Source organism: Natator depressus, chromosome 8 (assembly GCF_965152275.1).
Source record: "Natator depressus isolate rNatDep1 chromosome 8, rNatDep2.hap1, whole genome shotgun sequence".
NCBI lineage: Eukaryota > Metazoa > Chordata > Testudines > Cheloniidae > Natator > Natator depressus.
Genome location: NC_134241.1, coordinates 85,867,751 through 85,892,345, shown reverse-complemented (window position 1 = coordinate 85,892,345; position 24,595 = coordinate 85,867,751). Strand labels below are relative to the sequence as shown.

At 42.7% G+C, this 24,595-nt stretch overlaps 1 protein-coding gene across 1 annotated transcript in view; it reads right to left on the bottom strand.

Annotated features, from left to right (window-relative positions):
• Nucleotides 1-6,170: 6,170 nt before the first annotated feature.
• ANKRD13C (ankyrin repeat domain 13C) overlaps nt 6,171-24,595 on the bottom strand; it is a 53,556-nt gene continuing 35,131 nt past the window's right edge. Inside the window, exons 9-13 of the mRNA XM_074961540.1 lie at nt 22,902-23,063; nt 14,792-14,871; nt 13,057-13,155; nt 11,993-12,093; nt 6,171-10,489 (exon numbers count right to left, since the gene is read on the bottom strand). Coding sequence (XP_074817641.1) covers nt 10,359-10,489; nt 11,993-12,093; nt 13,057-13,155; nt 14,792-14,871; nt 22,902-23,063 — 573 coding nt within the window. The 3' untranslated portion in view covers nt 6,171-10,358. The remainder of the gene's footprint in view (nt 10,490-11,992; nt 12,094-13,056; nt 13,156-14,791; nt 14,872-22,901; nt 23,064-24,595) is intronic.

Genomic DNA, 24,595 nt, shown 5'->3' with positions numbered 1-24,595 from the left:
CACCTTAGGGAACAATTTTATAAGGGTTCTAACCAGAAAGAGATCCCCAGTACCAGCTGGTACCATATCATTCACAGGCATTGACTGATAAACCTTGGGTACCCCAGGATCACCATTTGGTACTCCAGTACCTTATGTACCTCAGCACTAGGAGACACCCAGGAGCAGTTCTCCCCCCTCCAAGGGAGGGAAACTGACCCCCATCAGCTAAATCCTTTTCATCCCTGGATAAGGCAGTAATGCCTCCACAACTTTCTTGCACCAATGACTCTGGGGCTTTCCAAGACCTCCTAAGACATCTGACAGAATCCCTCCGGATCCTATTAGAGGAAGTCTAGGACTCTCACCTGCTCACAGAGACTAGTAAACAAGTGCCATGATCCAGCCCTAGTTGTAGGCAGATAAAAAGTACTACATTCCAGCCAAGAAAAGGGAGCATTTATTTTCCCACCCTACTTCTAATTAACTGGTGGGTGGATGTGGCTAATAAAGGGTAGAGGCAGGCCTATTCCAGACCCTCTCCTTATAAGGAGTCCAAAAGTTTAGACTTCCAGGGTAGGACAACATACTCTTCAGAAGCTCTCCTATTTTGTGTTGCAAACTACCAGGCCCTGTTGCCAAAATGACTTCAACACATTCCACATTCTCCTTTTATTTGACATCTGCCAGAGGACCAGATGGAACAATTTCAGGCCATGATTTCAAAGGGCCAGTTATAGCCAGAAACTCCCTCCAAGCTGCTGTAGATATCCCAGACAGCTTCTAGATCCTTAGCCACAGCACTGTGGAGAACGTCCTATTGTCAGGTCTCCCAAGAGGTGCAGATTATAGTTGAAGGTCCTCTTCTCCCCCTCTCCCCTTGGAAGAGCCCAGCTCTTCAACTCTGACATGGATGTCTCCCTACACACACTGAAGGATTTGAGAGCTACCTTACAGTCACTGGATATCTGAGTTACTGCAACAAAAAGATGGTTTGGTAACTATAAATATAACAGCCATCTAGGCCATTCCAGTACACCAAGCAACAGGCTTTCTGAGACTTTCCTACTTTCAAAGGAGGAGATCTGTTCCTCAGAATAGGGGACTACCACTTTCTACAGCAATACCTGCACCTCCCTCTAAGAAATAATTTTGGTGTCTCGGTTGAGGGCCTCAACCAAATGTACCTACCTGGATCCTGTGTTGAATGATTCCATTCATCTCCCCTTCGCTCCCCCTGAGATCAGCTATCCCACTTCCTCCCTGCCTGGGCACAAAGTACCTCAGACAGATGGATTTTGGAGGTGATCAATGTGGGGTACTCCATCCACACTGTCCCTTCATCCCTATTCCTCTTCAGGAACTCCTCTCACAAAGATCTCTTGAAACAAGAGGTCCAGTCTCACTGTTGGGGATGATTGAGCCAGTTGCCCCAGAGTTTATCAGAAGAAAGTTCTATTCCAACTATTTCCTAGTTCCCAAAAGGGGTGGAGGATGGAGACTAATTCTCAACCTAAGAAACCTGAACCTCCTTTCCCAGCACTTCAGGATGGTGACGCTAGGCACTATAATCCTGTTCCTAGATTCAGGAGACTTGTTGGTCACCGTCAACCTCTATGATGCCTGCTTTTGTGTAGCTATCCACCCATCCCACAAACAGTTCCTACGCTTCAATTTAGGCTTAAAAGACTTACCATTAGCAAGTCCTTTCTTTCAGGCTCTTCACAGCGTCTATGGTCTTTACAAAGCTTTCAGCAGTGCGGCCCATTTACATCAGTGGGGCATAGAAATCCTCACCTGGATGCTTGGCTCCTCAGGGATTGATCAGCTGTAGAGATCCAGTCTGCAACCTCCAGGACTCCCTCTTGCAATCTCTAGGCCTCAGCATCAATAAAAAGAATTCTACACTGACGTCTGGAGACTAGACTTTATTGGAGCCATTCTAGGCTCCCTAACTGCCAGTGCCTCTTGCCAAAGAGAGATTCTCTATCAGGTTTAATCTTGCCAATACAACGTAGCTTGCAAACAATGGCAAGAACCTGCCTACAACTTGTATGCCTCCACATTTGTCATGCCTCCTGCAAGACTGCCCCTCAGGTGCCTTCAGATATGACGTAAGGTCAGAGCAAGATCCCAGTCTTTATGTGCAGCATTGCTTAAGCTTTGAAATTGGTGCATGTTCTGTTAGATAGCCAGTTGAGATTTCTATCTTCCAGGATGTCAGAATACACATTCTGACTAGACACTTCCTTCAGGACCACAAATGGGAGCTCAACAATGCTGTCTTCCTTAGCATCTGCCAGACTTGGGGGTCCCCAGAAGCAGACCTCTGCCACCTAAACAACATGAAATTCTGTCCTGCTCCAAGGGAAAATGTCTGCAACTCATTGGAAGATACCCTCAACACTGTGCCCACACCCCTGTATCCTAGTGGACACTTACCTGAAGATCTTACTCAGATTGGATCAGGAAAGAGCCCTCGTAGCATCATCCTGTCCAAGACTTGAACCTCCAGCTCAGACTTCTTCTCCAGAAGGATCTCCTGTCACAGAACTCAGGGACCATGATCCATCCCAACATTCTCTTTAAATCTGAGAGCATGGAACTAACCTGTTCGGAGTTCAGTCAATTATCCTATCTAGCAGGAAACCTAGTACTTGCAAAACTTACATTCAAAAGAGGAAATGCTTCTACGCCTGGTCTTCCATTCACTCTTCTGAAGCCTTAATGGTTCTGCTTTCCAAAATCCTGGACTACCTCTTAGATAAGCCTTGTCTTTAAATCCATGAGCCCAGAGTACATCTGGCTGCTATAACAGCTTTCTTCTCCCCCATTAAAGGCTTCAGTCTTTGCCCATCCTATTACAGCTAGATTCCTACAGGTTGCCTCCTGTACAGAAAGCAGCACCTCCCATGGGACCTCAGTTTGGTTCTCAATGCCCTGAGGAAATCTCCATTTTAACCAATGGCTACCTGTTCTCTTTCCTGCCTCTCCTATATGGCAGCTCAGCCCTAAGAGCACTGAGCTCTTTCTTCTAGCTGAAGTGATAGCTAGAAGAAAGAGCTCAGTGCTCTTAGGGCTGAGCTGCCATATACCACTTTTTATAAAGACATGGTTACACTGCATCCCCATCCTCATTTGCTCTCAAAGTTCTCTTCAGAATCCCACACTGATAAAGAGATTCATCTGCCAGCGTTCTACCCAAAACCTCAGTTCTCTAGAGAGGAGACCAGCCTACATAAAATAGATGCCAGAAGGGCCGTTGCCTTCTACCTTGACAGGACTAAGACCTGACAGGCACCTCCTATGCTATTTGTGTTATTGCGGGGGAGGATGAAGGGTTAACCTATTTCCACTCAGATAGTCAAATTGGATTTCAGGTTGCATCTTAACGTGCTATGAATCAACTGGGATACAGACCTCCCTCACAGAGTGACAGCACGTTCCACTCGAGCTCAGTCCACATCTATCTGTCTCCTGAAGGTGTTTCCATAACTTAAATTTGTAGGCCTGCAACTTGGTTTCCCATTTTTACCTTTGCTAAGAATTACATGATCTTACCTGCGTCTAGGGATACTACCATCTTTGGTGATGCAGTCCTCTAAACTGTCTTGGACTTACCTCCTCAGCAAGATACTGCTTGGGCATCTTCTGTGGTGAAGCAGCCACAGGGACATATACTCAGAGGAGAGGTTACATACCTTACAATAACTTGAGTTCTTTGAAATGTGTCCTCCTCCTCCCGCCCTCTTTCCCTTTTAGCTCTGGAGGCTCTGCTTTGCAGTAGTGAAGAAACTGAGTGGAAGCAGGTCTGTGCCTCCTTATATGCCCTTGTTCAGAGGCACAAAGTGCTGCTCTGCAAATGTGCAAGCCTGTGGACACTGCTTTGCATTCTCTGGTTGAGTGTGCCTGGGTGCACATATAGCCTACTGCAGAGCACCCATATAGGGACAAAAATTTCAATGAACTGTTACTTTTAAAGTAAGTAACCTCTCCTTCCCTGCCCCATTCCCCCCCCAAAATCTCTTCTATTCCTGTCCACAAATGAGGACTGAAGAAGAGATGTATTCTCTTTGTGGTGCCAAAAGTCATGTGCCATTGCATTGAGTAAAGAGCTGTCTTCTGCTTAAAAGAAAGCATAAAGTATACATAAGTGTGTGCAGTGATTCCTCTTCGTAGCTCTGCAAAATGCTCCAGTTGTAATAGTTAGATTAAAGGCAGGCCTTCATGTCACTTCGACACCTTTGCAATCGTTATCTGGATAGCATGGAGATTATATTTCGGAACTGCTGCTTGCAATTAAATTGGATGCACCTCAGTATAAGAAAATGGTGTAAAGAGATTATTTCTTGACCTCAAGTGTATATACTTAGTGATACAAAAATTGCAGTAGTATCAACCTTAACTTATATTTAATACAATCAACCTGTTCTGTGCATACCTGAGACATTCTGAATAGCACTGATTGAATTTTCCACTAGAACATCTGTAGGAAAATGCCATTTCATTGAAAACAAAACTTAGAACGCTTTGATTTCAGCAGTTTTGTTCGGGGAGGGAGGGGGGGAAGCATTAGCCAATCCAAATGTTTCAAACTCTTGAAATGAAACACTTGGTTTTGTGGGAAATTGTTTCCACTCCGATTCAAAACAAAGCCAAATGTGAAGTAGTTCTTGCACAGCTCTAATTCTGAATTAAATATAATTCACCACCAGGAACTGATGTGTAACTGACATTTCCCACATTCTCATTAAGGTAAGAGTATCTCCAACTTGTTCTGCCCTGCCCCTCCCAATAATCAATTCTGTTTATTCAGTGCTGTGCTGAAAAATTGTAAATGGATTCACTAGTTAATAAAAATGCATATTACAGATAGCCAACATGCAAGGGAGCTATTTACTAACCTTGCACTAACTAGTAAAATATTCAGATTAAGGTCCAACTTTAAGCATTTCAGGATAGTTATAGTTGCACTTTTCACTGCTATTTTAAAAAATACTTCTCATAATTAGCATTCCTAGGGTTACCATACGTCCGTATTTTCCCAGACATGTCTGGCTTTTTGGGTCTTAAATTGCCATCTGGGAGGAATTTTTAAGTATCTAAAAGCGTCCGGGATTTTGCCATTATTATTTTTCCCCAAAGAAGAGTTGATCATTCAAGAAAGAGAGTGAATGTTGATCACTCAAGAGAGTGCCCGCTTTTTCCCCCTAGCTCCCAGCGTTCATGCCACAAAACAGTTGTTTCGCATGGCTGGGAGGGAGCAGGAACACAGCCCGCTCAGGGGAGGAGGCGGGGATTTGGGGGAAGGGGTCCAATGGGGCAGGGAGGGGGTGGAGTTGGGGCAGGGACTTTGGGGAAAGGGTGGAGCTGGGGGCAGGGCATGAACAAATATCCCCCCCGTGGAGTGTCCTCTTTTTTGAATGTTCAAATATGGTAACCCTAAACATTCCAGCATTTTACCATAGTGTTTGACCTGCAAAGGATCATCTTGGTCCCTGCTTTTGCTGCTTTGATGTAAAGCTTGTAAATTGCCTGCTCTGTATGTGTGTGAGGTAACGCCTCTGGCTCCTTTAAGATGTTAAGGAATCAGATAGCCTTTCTCCAAAGTGGTGTTGAAATTTACATCTATAAAGTTTTAAGCAGTGTGACTAAAAATCATTTTTCTCCTCAGGCACTGTCGCTCTAGTCTTGCAATAAAATGGTTTCCCCTCGACATTCTAGGGTTAAGCTCTACATTTTTAATGTGGGTTTTGAAAAGACCCAGTTATAGGCTTCATGTCTTGAAGGCAAAAAAATCAAAGGAGAGGTGAGGGGGGACACGAGTCCATGTTCTCTTTCATCCAGATCCATTTTAAATGACATGCTTCCAGTCATTTGTGGGGGTGACACAATTGCATACACCTAAACAGGCTCTGAAAAAAAAAAAATCTGAAAAAATAATGGGAGGCCAGGGTTTCACATATTAGACTTCACTTTCCATTCACCTACTGTTGCTTAAGTGCAGCGGGTTGGACGCAGATCCTACAAACAAACTGACTTCAAGTGGAATTATATCTGCTCAAACTAATACAGGTGTTCTCAGGATCTGAACCTTACTTGTGAAGGTAACTTTTATTCTGAATACAGTATAGCAATAAAATTCCACATGAGAGATGGGAAGGAACAGGGTTATATTGAAAACTTCATATTTTATTTAAAAACTGACCAATAAAACATCCTTACAGAATGAGCTGAAGCACTCCAGCTTTTCAACTCAATCCTTCCTCAAACATGTACAAAGTGCCTACAATGTACACATTATGTAAAGTACTGTACAGAGTTATAGTTAAAGTTTTCACATGTTCAGTTTCAGAATCAAACAGCATCTTTTGGTCTTTATTCTAACAGATGATACAACCTAAAAATTTACTATTAGTGAAGGTGAGTTAAGAACACAGACCACACAAATAGTAAAATGCAAAAAAGTGACCTTAAGTTTCCATGATAATTACAAATATCTAAAGAAAATAAATGACTCTGCAGCATTACAGGAGATTTGTTAATAAAGTTTAAATAATGTAATTATCCTTGCATGAATTAAAAAATCAAGAACAAGTACATTTAAAAATTGACAGTTGCTTTGAATATATTACCAAACTTAAGGAGGGTTTCCAGGAAAACATCAAGTTTTGTAACCATCTGTTGATAAGTACATATATCAAGAACTGCAGCTATAAAAGTGAATAGAGTGACTGGAACAGCAGGTACTTAAAAATAAAATAAAATGCATTCCCTTTTACCACAAATTAAAGTGGTGTTTTGGAAGACCAGTAAAACTGAGTTTGGTTAAGGAACAGTTCTAGGACTTCGCAAACATTCTGTTTCAGTTTGAGAATTAATGGCTTTTTTTTTTTAATATTCTGAATCAAACGTTTCAGTCCAGATCCAACTGCTAATTTTTAAAAAGTACCTAACATTTAGGCTTTCTTCAGTCTTGCTGTGAGATTCCTCCTCCTCATGCAGTGAGGAATCTTGAAAATTTAAAAGCTTGACTTTCAAACGGACATGGAATTCTTCATAACTTGCATCTCTAAATCTTGTGTGTTTTAGAATGTCCATGATAGTGGAAGATGAACATTTTTGTTGTTTTCCCAGCAGTATTAAGCTCTAGTTGATATTATACAAATAGCAAACTTCCAAAAATGTCATGCTTTTTCAAACAAACAATCAGGTAACGGCCTTTTACATTCCAGTGTATCTTTTTGTAACAAATCCCTTTACATGCATATGTAAAGTTTTCAAACTATTACATGACATGTTCATTGTTATGCTGCGGAAGCAAGCTGTGCTATATGCGTTCTGTAAAAGTACTGTGGCTGCGTACTCGACAGGGGACAAAATTATCCTTTACATGGCAGGAAGGAAACGAAAGAAAGCTATGCCTGTTTACTCCTGCTACACCACAGATGCTGGTCTACAACACTGATCTCCTGTACTCACACCTCATCCCTCATTTGCTAAGACTTATGCCTTCTGTGTATTATTTAGGAAGCCACTCTTCAAAGTGCACATTTCACTAGCTGTGTTTTGAAATTCATCACTGGGAATGTCGAGACAGATTATAGTATCCCCAAAGGATTTGAGATGCAAGCAACTCTGCTAATTCTTACTTAAAATTTGATTGAGGCTGTCACTGGAATCTAATAGCAACTGGTCTGAAACGAAAGCTGGTTACAGTCAAATGATTCCTAATTGTATATCAGGAGACGTATTAATGAATGTAAGGCTTGAGCCAAAGCCCATTGATATCATGTTTCCATAGACCACAATGAGTTTTAAATCAAACAGTTCATTAGAGGAAAAGGTAGTCCTCTCTTCAGGCCCGCTACTGATCTCACCACAGGTGGATTGTACCCTCTATTTTGTCTCAAGGCTTATTTAATGCCCCCACCCACCCCAAATAATCCAGTTATATTGCCTTTAATATAAAACGCTCAGCTTCCAGCATCTCTTCCTATGGATGCAGCTTTTATGATACAGGTTTGTGCATTGGTTTGGTTTTTTACATCAAAGTACTAGTTCCTTTCTTGTAATACTAAGAAAGATTTGATCAACTATTGATGTCTGTCATTGAGAAATATCCCAATTTGTCTTTGCAGAAATTGCCATACAGTTAAGTTGTGAGGTGTATCCATTAGTTTCAGAAATACAAATATTGTAGGAACAGGTTTAGGGTTTGTCACCCATGCTGGACTGACAGTACTGGATACTGAAGCCCTCTCACCATTTATCCTTAGAACAGTTATAGCTAGGGTAACAGTGTAAGTTCCTACAGTGGGCCCTATGGAAGCTTAACCTTGACCTACAGCGCTGACAAGATAATTCTGTCTCCATCTACATAATTCTGTCTCACTTACTGCTAAGGATTTCAGCTGATGCCAAGGGAGGATGCAAGGTAGGTACCAATTCATGTAATCAATGTCAAACCTGAGGGACTCATAATTAGCTGGAAGAACAACTCTTCACTCCTACTAAATGTTCAACACCTGTGACTGGTTAGGTACTTTGGGAATAACTACAACAATCTTACAATTCACTAGTGCTTTTTATTTTCATTCAGAACTGATCAATTTCTCTCTAGTGTATCAGTCACCAATCTGCAATGTAGATAGGCAAGTGTTAACCTTTTACAGGTTTAAAACACTACTGGAATGAAGCAACCATCCTTATTTCCTCCTGTCAGTCCATTTAGGCAACTGCTATTGAGAGTGAGACGATGGATAAATTGTGGATATTGTAATTCCCTAGGGCAGCCTCTTTGGATTTTATATAGACAGGGGCCAATGCCCTTTGAAAGAATTCTACTTTAACCATTTCCCAATAAAATCAATGTGGTTGACAAGTCTGCTTTTACTGTATCATGATTTAGCTATCTTATTTCATCATCCACCTGATTAGTAAGATTGGTTACCTTTACTAAGCACTGACGGTTCATTATAGATATTAAAGTTTAACATTTACTGTATTGACTTCTACTAAAAGTAGTTTAGCTCAGGTGCACAAAACAATTTTGAAAATTTACATTTCTGTACACTTGCACCACAGCACTGAGGCTAAATCTCATACAAACAAACAGCCAGCTGCACACATTCTTTCTAGCAAAATAAAATTAGATTACCTTCAAATTTAGGACAGTGGAATGAATAAGTTAAAGAAGCCAAAACAATTCCCGATTTTAAAGCCTATTTTAAAAAAAATAAACAAACATACTCCATTATATGGCAAGGGAAGTTACACCCTTAGTAGTGAAAAAGTGCACATTTTAAATTTTTCCATTGTGAGTCCTATTAAATGTGCCCTACAATTACACTAGGTTTTCAAGAAATAAGTTTTATTTCACTTAACCTCTCTAACGTCTGAGATTGTGTCTTAATGCATCCAATATGTTCCAGTGTGCTGCTCCACATCAATATAAGATAGCTGCACATCAACCAGGGTATTATGGAGCAAGTCTCCTAACCAAGAGTAAAATAATGCAAGTGATGCAATTTCTAGGTAGATAAAGAATCTCCAAGAATGCTAGTCAACACCATATCCATGAACACAGCAACGATTTTTAAACCAGCAGAGGGGTGAGAGGGAGGGAGTATTTGCAAATTCTTTGAAAGGAAAATTAGTAAACAACTTGCAGTGAAAAAATTAACAGTTCAGATAAGAACACGAATAGCACCACAATGGATTGCACTAAGGTGCTAAAGGAGGTACCTTATTCCCTGCAGAGTGAATGCTATTTCTGAAGTGTATTGCAATGTGTAAATGCAATTGTGTAACGGTTACCATTTGGTTCATTCATCTACAGAAAATGCATTCCTTCTAATATACGTTCAACTAACATTCAAATTACTGAACTATACATAATGTTACATAGTTTACAATTTATGGAAACAGATTGAAAGAATATTATAAGGTCACCTTGTATAAAATGGGATGTTTAAAGGGCTAATATCCAGCTAAGACATTTCAGTTTTTGCGCTAATGGTCCAAGAGTGCTTTTTGTATCACCAAGAACAAATGTAAAAAATTTATAAACAAGTGACAGTCCTCACAGCTGTTAAAGTATCCTTAGAGTCACTGAGGTGTCAAACTATTTCACTTGCAGCACTGTATGTATAAAAGTGTAAATGACACATCAGGAGACTTGCTGTAATTCAGATACTAGATTAGATGACCATTATAGTCAATTTCAGTACATCAGTCATACGTGTGTTCCCTTTTCTTCTGGATCATTTAAAAAAAGTTTCTCTCTTCCATTTTGACCCACTTCTATATCTGTGGGCTATTTGCATACACTTGCTTTCTCTGGGGTATGCTGGTATTGTTATTAACTTTCCAGTAAATCAGAGATCAGGAAAACGGCTCGGGTCCTCCTTATAGTCATCAGGAATAGTGAAGATGGATTCGTCAAACTCATCATAGCGAAACTCCTGAAACGTCACAGTGGCCGTGATGGTGGGAAACACAGGTATATCTGGAGAGAGCAGAGTGGCACAGTAAAGAGCAAAGAGACAAAGGGTTACACAGTTATTACATTATCAACTGGTTTAATAAAGTGTATCATATTCTTGTGATTAGAGACTCTAGTTTTATGTTTCTGAATTTATTAAATATTTCGAACACATTACTGGCTTGTCTACACATGAAAATTAATCCAGAATAAGGCAGAGTGTGAACTGAAAGCAGATTAATCTGAAATATTGCACTCTTACTGCAGAATAAGAACATCCCACACATGGAGTCAATCAGGAATAGCCACTCCTTGTGTAGAAAAGCCCTGAATGACTTGCAAAGCTCTAGAGGTTTGGTTCAGATGACAACCAAATTCCCAGTGCTTTGAATAAACATCTGAATTTATTAGATGAGAAAAATTGTGCTGGAAATCTCAATAAGAGGCTCTTGCAATATTCAGGTTCTGGTCTCAGGTGGACAAAATGAGTGCAAGTGCCAGAATGGTTAAATAAAATTTCAAACATCAAGATGACTCTGCCCAAAATTTAAACTAAGTCTTAGAGGTGGGCAAATCAGTTTGGATTAAAACAAAAACAAACCTAAATAGTATTTAAAAGCTATGGACAAATTTGCACAAGCAGTTCCCACTGAATAGTCTGGGGTTGTGATGTGTAACAAAAGGTAGGATTTGGTGTATTAAAAAAAAAAGTTCAAATACACCACCACCCGGGTTTATAACAAATAACCCTAGAGCACCAGAGACCGTTTATTCTTGGATCTTTGCTGCTATTTGTGAACTGAGTGGGTTTGCTTCTTTATGGCCTAAGATTTTGCTGTGGTTATCTGTCCATGCAAATTAGCAAATATGTTTTATCCCTCTGTTGAAAGAAACTGGAAACCTGCATGTAGTTTCTCATAGCTGATTTACAGCAATCACGGGGTGCAAGAAATAGTAAATGTGGAATATATTCTGAACAATCCTTGAAGAGGAAAAAAAAATCAGCCATATGAGGATGTAGGGTTAGGGGTCCTGGCAACAGTCCTGATTAGAATTAGAATTTTCACAGGACGAACATTAACAAAAGTGTATTCCTTTACTCAAGGACAAGGTCATCCCTCAATTCAAGTGATCTGCAGCTTCCCTGGGAGCACCACACCATGCAGTCTTCACTTCAGAATGAGCCCCAGCACTAGGAAAGGGTAATTTTTTATAATCTGGAGCTTCCACTGTTTGATCAGGCCCTTTAGTGACTAGTAAAACAAGTGACTTCTTGGTTGTTGACTCTTCTAATCCAAGCTATAAATATTCCTCAGTCTTTCACTAATCTAATAGGATTCTGTTTCTTCCATTCACCAAGGACTAGACTATACTCCTCTAAACACTGTGGCAGCCCATTGTAGCAGAGAATTAAGTTTCCTTTATATAACCAAAAATCAACAGTTTTACACAAATGTAGTCATTTCAATTAAACACCTCCACTTCTTGGGAATGGAGGATCTTAACAGAAGCTGAAAGTCACCTTACCTAGCTTTACAGGAAAGCCTGGTGGAAGCTTCATCTGAACGAATTCTCTAAGTTTGTTAAAGTGCTTGAAGGGTGCAATTACTTCTAAAACATTCAATAATCTGAAAAGGACAGTGCATTTTTATTAGAAGCTCTTCACTTTTGCCAGCTTAATTTTTGTTCCAAGAAAATTTAAACTGATGCAATGGATAAGTAACTAAAAGTTAAGGGACTGAAAATTAGTGCTCTAAGTTCTATTATATATATACACACACACACACACACACACGCACCACACACCCATCACTCCTGTGATGACAGAGCATTGCTGCTTTGACTTAGTCTTAGTGACAGTTTTAAAGTCCAATTTCTAGTAATCCACATCTTAACATATGGCATGTTATAAAGTGGGTATGAAAGCTTTTGTTTCTAGCCTTGGTGAATCATGAGAAATTGGATCTTAAAATCATGTTGCCAATTACTATTCTTCCCTTCTCCCAACACTTCAAAAGTTGAATTCTAACATTAATCTGGCATCATTTATATGGAGACCTAGAACTAGGAACCTAAGCTTTAAACTATCACAAAGCTTAAATCCTTAGCTTTCACCCATTATTGTCTCACTACCTGTATTCAATATCAGCTGCTAAAAAAACCTGAAGCTGCAGAAAGTGGGGAGAAGTGAGGGGCGGCGTGTGGGCAGTATGGACCAATCTGGAAAAGGTAAAGGCTATTTACAGATTTGGGTTTCATCCCATTAATATTTTTCCATATTCACTGATCATTGCTTTGTACAAATATCTGTCGTTTTAGAAGAGCTAACTCACTCCACTGTGGATTTCTGAGCGAAAGTTTGAGAGAATGAGTCAAACTGCTGCTGATAGCATAAACCATTCCTGTTTCCTTGTCCAAGAGGCAGTACAAGAAGTCAATGACATTAACGGGGAAAGAATCAGGAAAATAAATGTGCATACACCTGAGTGGAATACATGTCTGCATCCACATCTCAAAAAACAGTTGCAATACAGGTAACGTAACTGTTTAATTCCACCACATATGAATGTTTACAGACAACTCTGACTTACGATTCAATTCCCAAGGGAAATTCCTGGCTCATGGCTATTGTGGCTTTAAATGTTTTCTTGCTTTCTTTGCACACCAGCTCTCTACCCAAGTGAGGAGCTCTTTAAACAAACAAACAAACAAACAGTTAAAAACACTCGTCAATGGGATGTTTGCTTTTATGAAATAAATAAGTCAGACCTTAAAAAGAGTTAAGATGTGAAAAACATTATTTATGTTTAAGAGAATTAATATGAAATAAGAGTTGCACCTAGGAGAGAAAAGGACGGCATCTTAATTTAGCTTACCACAAGTTCTGGGGAATTCACAGAAAAGCAACAAAAACGATTAAGTAGCTGACATGAAAAAAAAAAATTAAAATAGCTGAATATGGATAGGTTGTGCTAAATGAGAACTATGGGGGAAGACATGAAAACCAGCCAAGATGGTATGGGAAAGTGTTTAGGGTTGTCCATGGAAGTATAAACAAGAAATGCCATAATGAACTTGGGACAGGAAGAGTTTAGACAGAATATAAGATTCCTGCTATGAGATCCATCAGACTGTACAATGGGCTCACAACAGAAGCCATGGAAGTTCTTTTGCGGTAGTCGTTTAAAAACAGAATGGATGAAACACTGGAGAACACAACATAGGACACAATTTTGTACTGGAACAGGACAGATAGAAAGTAACAGGCCTTTTCTATCTTTAATTTATATTCATTGGAAATACAGACTAGACATTCATATCCTCTCACGTTTGTACTTTTGAACACATGATTTATGTTTGGAATAAGCAAAAAAAAAAAAAATCTAACGTTTAATCATTTTCTTTCCCCATATTAATAGATAAGTGTGTGTGCAATTATTCACATCCTTCCTTATATACTTACTTCTGCTACACCTCTATATGTAGATCAGTTAATACCTAAACAAAATCAAGATGTTCATGTCTTATTGAATGATCCCATATTGTAAACCTTGCTCTGTATATCACCCTTACTGTTCTTCTTCTAACATCTGAATATGTATTGTGAGCTCTTTGGAACAAGGTCTGCATCTTTACTGGTTTTTGTGAAGCAACTAGGACACTTTTGGGTGCTCAAACATCAAATTATGGAAAGTCTAATCCTAGGAAAAAAATTTTTTACTCAGCTGCTGAATTTACACAATCTAAACTACAGTTAACTAGTATAAGAGGCAACAAGTAGCTAACTATGGTGTTAGATGAGGACTGCATTTTACACAAAACATGGCTGCTACTGAGCAGTTTCACACATTGTTTCAGAAAATGTGTGCTTCTGGATGTAAATAATGGGTTTGGTCATAAGCTATTTATTACATCTTGCCTGAAGTCAAAACTAAGGTCTATTAATTGGTGCTAGCAATTAATTTGATTCTACCTTAAGCATAAATAGGATTGTTGTACATAGAAAGCTTTACTAAAATGTGTTAAACACAGAGCTTAATCTTTTAAGTGTTTAAAGTTTAGGCTTCAGATATCAAGTAGACCACAATCTTACAAAATATTGCTATATTTTCAGTTGATTGCAGTGCAAGATTATATTGTCAAATTATTTATATCTTTCCTGCTACACAACCCCATTTTTTACTCATGCCAGCCTTGTGAAAAGTGTGTTTTACAGTCCAAGGCAAGAAAAATACAGATGCTATGGAGCTGTAAAAATGTAAGCTAAAGAAGGAAAGTATCTACAGCTAAAGACTCCTTGTCTTTAAAAGAAACTGATATACTTACTTTCCATTTTCAGCAGATATGTATTCTTCCCATGTAATTGTGTTGGGTGGAGGTGGAGTAAGGGACTGTCGTCTGACAGGCTGTTAAGGAAAAACAAGTGGTCACTAGCTGTAAAATATTAAGTTATTGCATGGTACTATATTGCTCAAAAGATAAAATTTCACTTTTCAGTCTATAAAACGCATCACTTCACCCCATCCAGTATGAAGCTAGCCAAGTTTAACCGTTTCACCTAATATCTCCAACCTCCTGCTCTTCTCTCCCATGATTTTTAACTTTGCATGTGGACACTTGGCTCCAAGCATTAATTCACACAGAAGTCTGCTATTTTAGTGCTGCAATAATCACGAACATCAGGATGACAAGTAACAGGAAAGAAGAGACTGATGGAAATTATGGCTAATGTATACTACAAATAAAATCTTTATGCTGATTGTTCTCATAATACACCTTTTCCTCTTGAAAATAAAAAGTACCCTTTAAACTAGATGTTTGGACAATGCTATCATAGGATATTCTTAAAAATAATCCAAAGACTTTAACTTTAAAAAACGACATTGAGGAGAGATTCCTGTACGTCAAGAATATACTGCATAAAGAATTGTTTGGGATTCCAAGAGCTGGTAAAACAAGGAGATAAGTTCCCCCTCCCGGCACTGATCCCTGGCGCTAGCAGAGGACCGGCACTGACCCATGGCACCGGGCCTTCATCCTCAATAACCAGCACCAGATACCCACTACTGGTCCCCATTGCCGGATCCCAGGCACAGGTCCCCAGTGAGATTGTCCCAGCACCAGTCCCCCACCTTGTCACGGCACCAGCCGTCGGTGCATGGGCCCTCTGCACTGCCGTGGTCCTCACAATTGGGATCTGCTTCCTCTGAGTCTGATGCCGACTTGTACTACTCGAGGCGCATTCGACATAGGTCCGAGAGGCAATGAAGGAGGGAACCACCAGCCTGGCAGCCACAATGGCCCCCTGGGTTACCATCAGGCCCAGGGTACCTTTTCAAGGGGGTCAAGATCAGTAGCATCGGAACACCGGCCACCCGACACTCCTAGGGACAGGCCTATGCCTCGGGGATCCGAGGCCACTCTGTCCCAACTATCCCTTCAGGCTCCAGTCCTGGCAGAGGCGACCCCAACACGGAACCAGCCACAGAGTCAGGCTACAGCGTCCCAGGGGCTTGCACCGACCAAGAGGAGGTCAGGGACCCGGAGGAGCAGGAAGACCCAGTACCCCCTCTGGCCACCTCATCTTCTTCCCCTGATGAAGCTGTGGCAGGGGCATCAGCTTCGGGCCTTCCTCCGATTGACCATAGGGCACATTAGGACCTCCTTAGGTCGACTGCCCGCAACTTGGGGTTGCAAACAGAGGAGGTGGTCGAGGCTGAGGACCCCATGGTGGATACTCTCACTCCCGAACGTCCATCACGGGTAGCTCTGCCTTTGATCAAAACTGCTCAAAACAATATAAAGACCCTATGGCAGACCCCGGCCTAAATTCCACTGACTGCCAAAAGTGTGGAGCACAAATACTTTGTCCCTTCAGGGCTATGAATACTTATTCTCACACCTGCAGCCATGCTCTCTGGTTGTGTCAGCGGTTAATGAGAAAGAATGTCAGGGACAGCAAGGACCAGCCCCCAGATCTAAGGAGGCAAAAAGGATGGACCAATTTGGTAGAAAGGTCTACGCCACTGCGGGCCTCCAGCTGAGGATAGCTAACCAGCAAGCTATCCTCAGTAGGTATAACTTCAATTCATGGTCCTCCATGTTGAAGTTCAAAGAACTGATCCCTGCGAATTCTAGGACTGAATTCTCCGCCATCATAGGAGGAAGGGAAGGCGGTAGCGTGGACCCCTCTGCAGGCTTCCCTAGACTCGGATTCGGCCACCCGTATCCTCTCCTCCAGCACAGCCATGAGGAGAACATCATGCCTTCAAGCATCTGGGCTACCCCCAGAAATGCAGCAAACACTGCAGGACCTTTACTTTGAGGGCCTGGGGCTCCTTTCGGAGCAGACAGACTGTAAGCTGCACAGCCTGAAAGACTCCAGGGCGACCATGAAGTCATTGGGAATGCATACGCTGGCAACCCAATGCAAACACTTTAAGAACCAACCAAAACAACAACACTCATACCCTCCTTGGCCGAGGCAGGATTTTTATAGACGAAGGGGCAGGAATGGCAGGCGGAAACCTTCCAACCCCCCTTTGGGGCAAGGTCATGGCCAGTCTAAGCCTTCATCAGACTCTAAACAGGCCTTTTGAAGATGTGCCTGAGGACGGTGCACGTGCCACACCACCGGACCCTTACCCATGTTTTCTGAATTGTCTATCCCACTTCCACCGTGCTTGGTCCCAAACAACATTGGACTGCTGGGTTCTTCGTTATTCTCTCCAATTCTGCTCCTCCTCTCCCTCCCAACTCCCTTCCCCGTCCCTCTTCAGGGACCCCTCTCATGAGCAACTCCTTATGCAGGAGGTGCAATTGCTCCTCGCCATATGGGCAGTGGAAGAGGTTCCTCAGGAGCTAAGGGGCAAGGGTTTCTACTCTCGTTATTTCCTAATTCCCAAGGCAAAGGGGGGTCTCAGACCCATTTTAGACCTGCAAGGACTCAACCAGTTCATGGTGAAGTTGAAGTTCCGCATGGTCTCCCTTCCCTGGTTCCGGGAGACTGGTATGCCGCCCTTGACTTGAAAGACACGTCTTTCACATAGCCATTCAACCTGCACGCAGATATTTTCTCCAGTTTGCGCTCAACCACAAACACTATCAGTTCACGGTCTTCCCATTCGGTCTGTCGACAGCCCCCCGAATATTCACCAAGTGCATGTCGGTCTAGCAGCCTTTCTCCGGAGGAGGCAGATGCAGGTATACCCATACCTAGATGACTAGCTGCTCAGGGGCCGTACCAGACAGCAGGTAGAGTCTCATGCACGATTGGTCAGGTCCACTTTCCAGAGATTAGGAATCCTCATCAATGTGAGCAAGTCAATCTTATCACCGACCCAAAGAAACAGAATTCATCAGAGCGGTATTGGATTCGGTACAGGCAAGTGCATTCCTGCCAGAGACCTGTTTCCAGGCCATGACAGAAATTATTCAAAGCCTCAGGTGGTACCCGACCACTACCGCAAGGGGATGCCTGAGTCTCCTGCACATACATAGTCAGGCATGCCAGAATGAGGCTCAGACCCCTTCAAGCATGGCTTGCCCAGATATACCGACTGGGGCACGACCAGCTGGACTCAGTAGTGATGGTGCCAGGACACATACTCGAGTCCCTACAGTGGTGGCTCAACCCTCAGATGGTGTCCCCTTCAACAGTGCACTGCCTTCCTTGTCCCTAGGAACGGACGCGTCAGATCTAGGTTGGGGGGCACACCTGGGAGATCTCTGAATACAGGGCCTGTGGTCGCAGGACGAGCTCCCCTTCATATCAATATCAGGGAGCTCAGAGCAGTGCAACTGGCGTGCCAAACTTTCCAGTCCCAGCTACAAGGCCAAAGCGTTGCAGCGATGATGGACAACACCTCTGCTGTATTGTACAAACAAACAAACAGGGTGGAACCCGTTCTCCCCCACATGTCAAGAAGCCCTTCAACTATGGGAGTTCTGCATAGCCCACTCAGGATGCCTCCAGGTGAATGATCTCCCACTAGCTTGTTCTGCACTCCTGGATCACCTCAGCAGATCGTTCTGCAACCACAAATGGTCCAGATGTTCTTCATTCCATCTTCCAAAGATGGGAATTTCCCCAGGTTGACCCATTCGCCACCCGGAGCAATAAGAAGTGACTTCTGTTCTGCTTCTTCCAGAAACACAGCCCGGGTTCAATCACGGATGCGTTTCTGCTACCTTGGGGAGACCACCTCATGTATGCCTTCCCACCGGTCCCACTCATACACAAGGTGCTGCTCAAGATCCACAGGGACAAACCGGAGGTGATTCTGCTGGCCCCAGCATGGTCCCATCAATATTGGTACACCACGCTTCTGGAGCTGTCAGTGGACACCACGATCATTCTACCACTCTGCCCTGATCTGATCACTCAAGACCACGGTTGCCTCCACCACCCAGACCTCCAATCCCTCCACCTCACAGCCTGGAAGCTTCATGGTTAAACCCCATGGAGCTCCTAGTAAAGGAGGTGGTTCTTGGCAGCAGGAAACCTTCCACTAGGGCCACTTATCTAGCCAACTGGAAGAGATTCACTTACTGGTGTGCCCAGCAACACACACCTCCACTCCAGTCTATACCACTCATCCTGGAGTACCTTCTGCATCTCAAACAGCAGAACCTACCTGCAGCATCCATCAAGGTGCACCTTGCTGCTATCTCAGCCTTCCACCCGGGAATGTCTGGATGCTCCATGTTCGCCAACCCCATAATAGGACGTTTCCTTAAGGGCTTGGCACACCTATATCCACAGATTAAGGGACCGGTTCCTGCGTGGGACCTTATCCTGGCTCATGGGGCCCCCTTTTGAACTGCTGGCAATTTGCTTCCTGCTCTATTTGTTGTGGAAGGTGGCCTGCCTGGTCCCCATCACATCAGCCAGGCAGGTGTCCAAATTAAAGGCTCTGACCTCCGGCTCACCCTACATGATCTTTCACAAGGACATGGTGTAGCTCAGGCCTCACCCAGCCTTCCTCCCCAAAGTAGTGTCACAATTCCACACTGGTCAAGACATTTTTCTAACTGTCTTCTATCCTAAGCCTCACACCAGTACCCAAGAGCAGAGGCTGCAGTCACCGGATGTTCGGCAAGCGCTAGCATTCTACATCAAGCACACGAAACCGTTCAGGAAGTCGAACCAACTGTTCATGACTGTAGCAGACCAGATGAAAGGACTCCCGGTCTCATCTCAAAGACTATCTTCCTGGATCACATCCTGCATCCGCACATGTTACGAGTTAGCCAAGGTCCCAGTCCCTACTCTTACGGCACATTCCACAAGGGCACAAGCCTCATCAGCTGCGTTTCTGGCCCAGGTCCCGATACAAGAGATCTGCAGGGCAGAAACTTGGTCATTGGTGCATATGTTTACTTCTCACTATGCTATCACCCAGCATGACAGATGATGCAGCATTCGGCAGGACGGTGCTCCAATCAACTATTCCTTCACTCCGACCCCACCTCCAGGGTAGCACTTGGGAGTCACCTGATTGGAATCAACGTGAACAAGCACTCGAAGAAGAAAAACGGTTACTCACCTTCTTGTAACTGTTGTTCTTCTAAATGTGTTGTTCACGTCTATTCCAATACCCACCCTCCTTCCCCTCTGTCGGAGTAGCCGGCAAGAAGGAACCGAAGGGGGGTCAGGTCGGCAGGGTCATTTATTGAGTGCCATGAAGACGCCACTCCAGGGGGCTCCATAGCCGACCCGACAGAGCTGTTAAGGGAAAACTTTTCGATGACCATACACATGGCATGCACACACCTTATTGGAATGGATGTGAACAACACATCTCGAAGAACAACAGTTATGAGAAGGTGAGTAACCATTTTCTCTACTCATCCAAGCATATTTCGAGATCAGCGTTCAACACTGTCCTGCAAATGAACTTCAAGCTTGGCTTGCAAGGGTCATTTACTTAGTAGACCGAAGCAGATAACATTACCAAACTAGGTCATTTCCATTAGCAAAAAAAAGTGTCTATTTAATACCATAAAACATCATTACACACACCACACTAGGACTTTAATTAGGAATCCAGAATGCTTGCCCAATGTTTTATGGTAGCACTCAAGTGTCAGGTTACATCAGGGGCGGGCAAACTTTTTGGCCTGAGAGCCGCATTGGGCTTCTGAAATTGTATGGAGGGCTGGCTAGGGGAGGCTGTGCCTCCCCAAACAAACAGCCAGGCATGGCCCAGCCCCCGCCCCCTATCCGACCTCCTTGCTTCTCGCCCCCTGACAGCCCCCTGGGACTCCTGCCCCATCCAACCCCCCTCCCCGTTCACTGATGGCCCCCCTGGAACCCCTGCCCCATCCACTCCCCCCCCGCTCTCGGTCCCCTGACCACCCCCGGACCCTCTACCCCTAACTGCCCCCCACCACCCCATCCAACCCCCCGTTCCTTCCTGACTGCCCCCTCCAACCCGTGCCCCATCCACCCCCCACTCCCTGTCCCCTGACTGCCCCCCATCCAACCCCTCCTCTCCTTCCTGACTGCCGCCACCCCGGACCCCTGCCCCCATTCAACCCCCCTGTTCCCCGCCCTCCGACCACGCCGACCCCTATCCACGCCCCTGCCCTCTATCCAACCCCCCCCCCCCCCCCGAGCACCGGTGGCTGGCAGCACAGCTGCACCAGGAGGAGCAGCTGCGCCATGCAGCACAGAGCACCGGGTCAGGCCAGGCTCTGCAGCTGTGCTGCCCCAGGAGCTCGCCCCTCCTGCTGCCCAGAGCATTGCGCTGCCAGCGCGGCGAGGTGAGGCTGCGGGGGAGGGGCCGGGGGCGACCTTCCAGGGCCAGGAGCTCAGGGGCCGGGCAGGACAGTCCCATAGGCCGGATGTGGCCCACGGGCCATAGTTTGCCCACCTCTGGATTAGATGGATTACTGTCTGGCTGATTTTAGAAGGTAAATCTATTCCGAGATCAGTTCTACTGTGTTTATGCTTTAAAAATCACCTATTCTCACCAATGTAAGTGCCTGTTAAAGCAATAGAAAACTAGTGAAAATGTAAAAAAGTGTCATTAATTCCAAATAAATAAATTACCACATTTATTGTAGGATTTGAGAGCTTTCCATCTACTGAAGTTAATCTCTTCCAATGGAAATTGGACATGCCTGAAGCTTGCTAAAACATTGCTTGTGGATCCCTGTTCCAGGATGATGGTGGAGGGATGCTACTCTCCATTACCATATGTATTCAGAAACTGAATGTACAATTATTAAGTTAGGGAAAGGTTTTAAAATTCATAGTAAATTCTCAAAACCCAGTATTTATAGATCTACTGGCAAGATTTTCAGAAACAGGTGTCTGATGTTAAACATTAAAAAAAAAAAAATCCTGGCTCTATATTCTTAGCACACAAGTCAAAATGTACTAGAATCCTATTCTCTGAAACACTGCGGTCCAGAAAGACACCCATATAATTGCACAACCTGGCACAACTGCACAGTCCTTCCTTACTAAGATTGAACTCACTATCCATGTAAAAATAGTAAGTTGCTTGGCTGCTCTAATAAATCCCCCAAGCAGCAAGTCCACTGTGACGAGTTAGACATTAGTAACATCAAGTAATTCCAATGCTCCCCCACCTCCACTGCCTCCCCACAAGCATAACATCCCTGCAGTCATTTTATGCTGGATGATTTTAACACACAAAAAACTCGACAAAGAGAAAATATTAAATCAATTCACCACATAGTTGAACTCCTCATGCTTTGACTTCATGTAGCAGTTTGCTTTCTTTACATTATGATCAATGAAATATTTGCTATCTATTGAAAGTAACTACAATTAACTCAAAGATAGTAAAGTGATATCCATGCCTTCCTTATATTACCACATTTTACCAAAGAGTGTAGGCCACAAAAGTTGGAATGCATAAAGTTTACCTGAAAATTGTGAGACAAAGACTAAAAACACAAAAAAGTACATTCAAACATTTAGGATAGTGCGAAGACTGTAAGTCAGTGGTTCTAACTATTTGGTGAATCATTTCCCAGTTCATGAAGGAAAGAGGAAAACTACATTTTAAGGCTAATCCTGCCCAAAGCTCTAACCAATTGGCCTGATAAGGTACTTAAAAAAGGAACCATCCAGAAACCAGGTCTTGGATAAAATCTGCCTGCCACCTCTATAAAGTGCTCTAGAGGGGAACAGCACTAACAAAATGACGACCTTCAAAGCAACATTCTAAACTAGAACCAAAAAATCCTGCCAAACAGAAAATGAAAATATTCTGATTCAGTCAGCTAGAAAGAACTCCACCTTATTGTAAAAGCCATCATGAAAGATCAAGGGATCACTCACTGAAATATTCAGTATAATCAGAAGGAATTTAACAGGGGAAAGACCATATTGATTAGAGTTATAAACCAGTTCAGATGTTTTAAACTAAGATTTATACAGATGATAAGCTAACTATACCTCAAAATTTTGTTCCATCAAGTTACCACCTTTACTCAGGCTTTCCATGATGGCCTTATTTCGAAGAATATCCTCCTCACTGAGATGTTCTCTTCTTTTCCTAGATTCTAAAACAAGTCCATTGACCAAGTAGAAGTCTGCCAAGAAGTTTCCTACTCTTTCCTGTAAGATAGATATTTGAATTAATGAACTCAAAAGCTATGGTAAAATAACTTAAAACAGGAATATTCAAAGACTAAAACGACTATTACATGAAAGGAAATAAAAGTAAGTACATAAGAATGAATGTTATTCTTTAAGTCACCTGTACAGACAGAGCACTTGCATTAACACTGAATATCTCCAACAATGTAAATGCAAGTGCAGCAGAAACACTGGTTGCCCTTGCAAGGATTTCTTTGGGGATAAAAACTTACGTTAGCAAGAAACATCTATTTATGTCAGCATTTCCCAAAGAGCAAATCTGAAGATGGCAAGGGGAAACATGGTTTTTCTTCTGTGCCTGGTACGTTCTAGAACGGCTGACTGTGTCAATTGATATTTTATACAGAACTTATTTTTTGCATATAAAATGGAAAAGTAAGTTATAAGAACATGTTCAGATATGAGCTAACTTTTGAGTGACATCACCTAATGCTTCAAAAGAAGGCAAAAATCTTACCCCACACAGGAAGACAACTGGCAGTATATCTATACCTAAGGAGGAAAAACATTCCTTTCATTCCCTTACAAGTGAGCGCTAGTACCTCACAGACAGGTTGGATTCTCCATGTGTCTAGGTTGAATAGCAGGAAGTGTTAGTTTATTTAATCCTTTAAAAAACCACTGCTAAATTATTTGCCATTACTCTTGGTATTACTGTATGCAGCTTAGTAATTTAAAATTATAAATGGCATTACTTTCTACTTTACAGCTTTGAATGTCTCTACTCTTATAGAATGAGATAAGAAATAGTAGCCCCACACAATTTTTGTTAACTCCTTTAATTGTTTATAATTCCTCAGGGCCTGATCTTAGGAAATGCTAAGTACCACCTCCTGTGTTCAATGGAACATAAAGAAGCTTGTAGGATCAGGGCCTTATTTCCCATATTTTAGCCTCATCCCTCCCAAACTGCCTTTCTGCACTAAATAATCCTCGAGTAGGTCATCTCCAATATCACAGGTAAATCCCCAACCCCATCTTTCTGACCACTGTTGATATTTTGGGGGCCTATTCTATCTCTGCTTCATCCTCTTGGAGATGACCAAACCTGAACAAGTATAAGGTACTGGCATTCTGTATTTTCACAGGGTTTACAGCTGTAAGAGCAATAACAATTGGAGAGTTTGGGGTTTTTCCCCCTGGTTAATTAAAATTAATGTAGATTTCTGCAAGCTCTAAATGTATCTTGGCAAAGTGCAAATACAGTGAGCTGTATTTTGTGTTTGTACCTGACAATGGTGCAGTCTAGTGTAGATTTTGGTGGAATCAGAAGACACAGGGGCATAAAGTGTATTGAGCTCAATTTCTACCCAGAGTTCCAAATTAGCAGGTGTTTCTTCAAAAATGATCAGCCAGAGCACAGTTAAAGTTGGTGCACCAAAGAGCACTGGGTATCTGAAGTGCCTGCTGACTAAGCTGACTTTTAACTGTTGCATTTTTCAGGTGAATCCCCATGGGATTTTTACACTGTATGCTTTAAAAAAAATTTA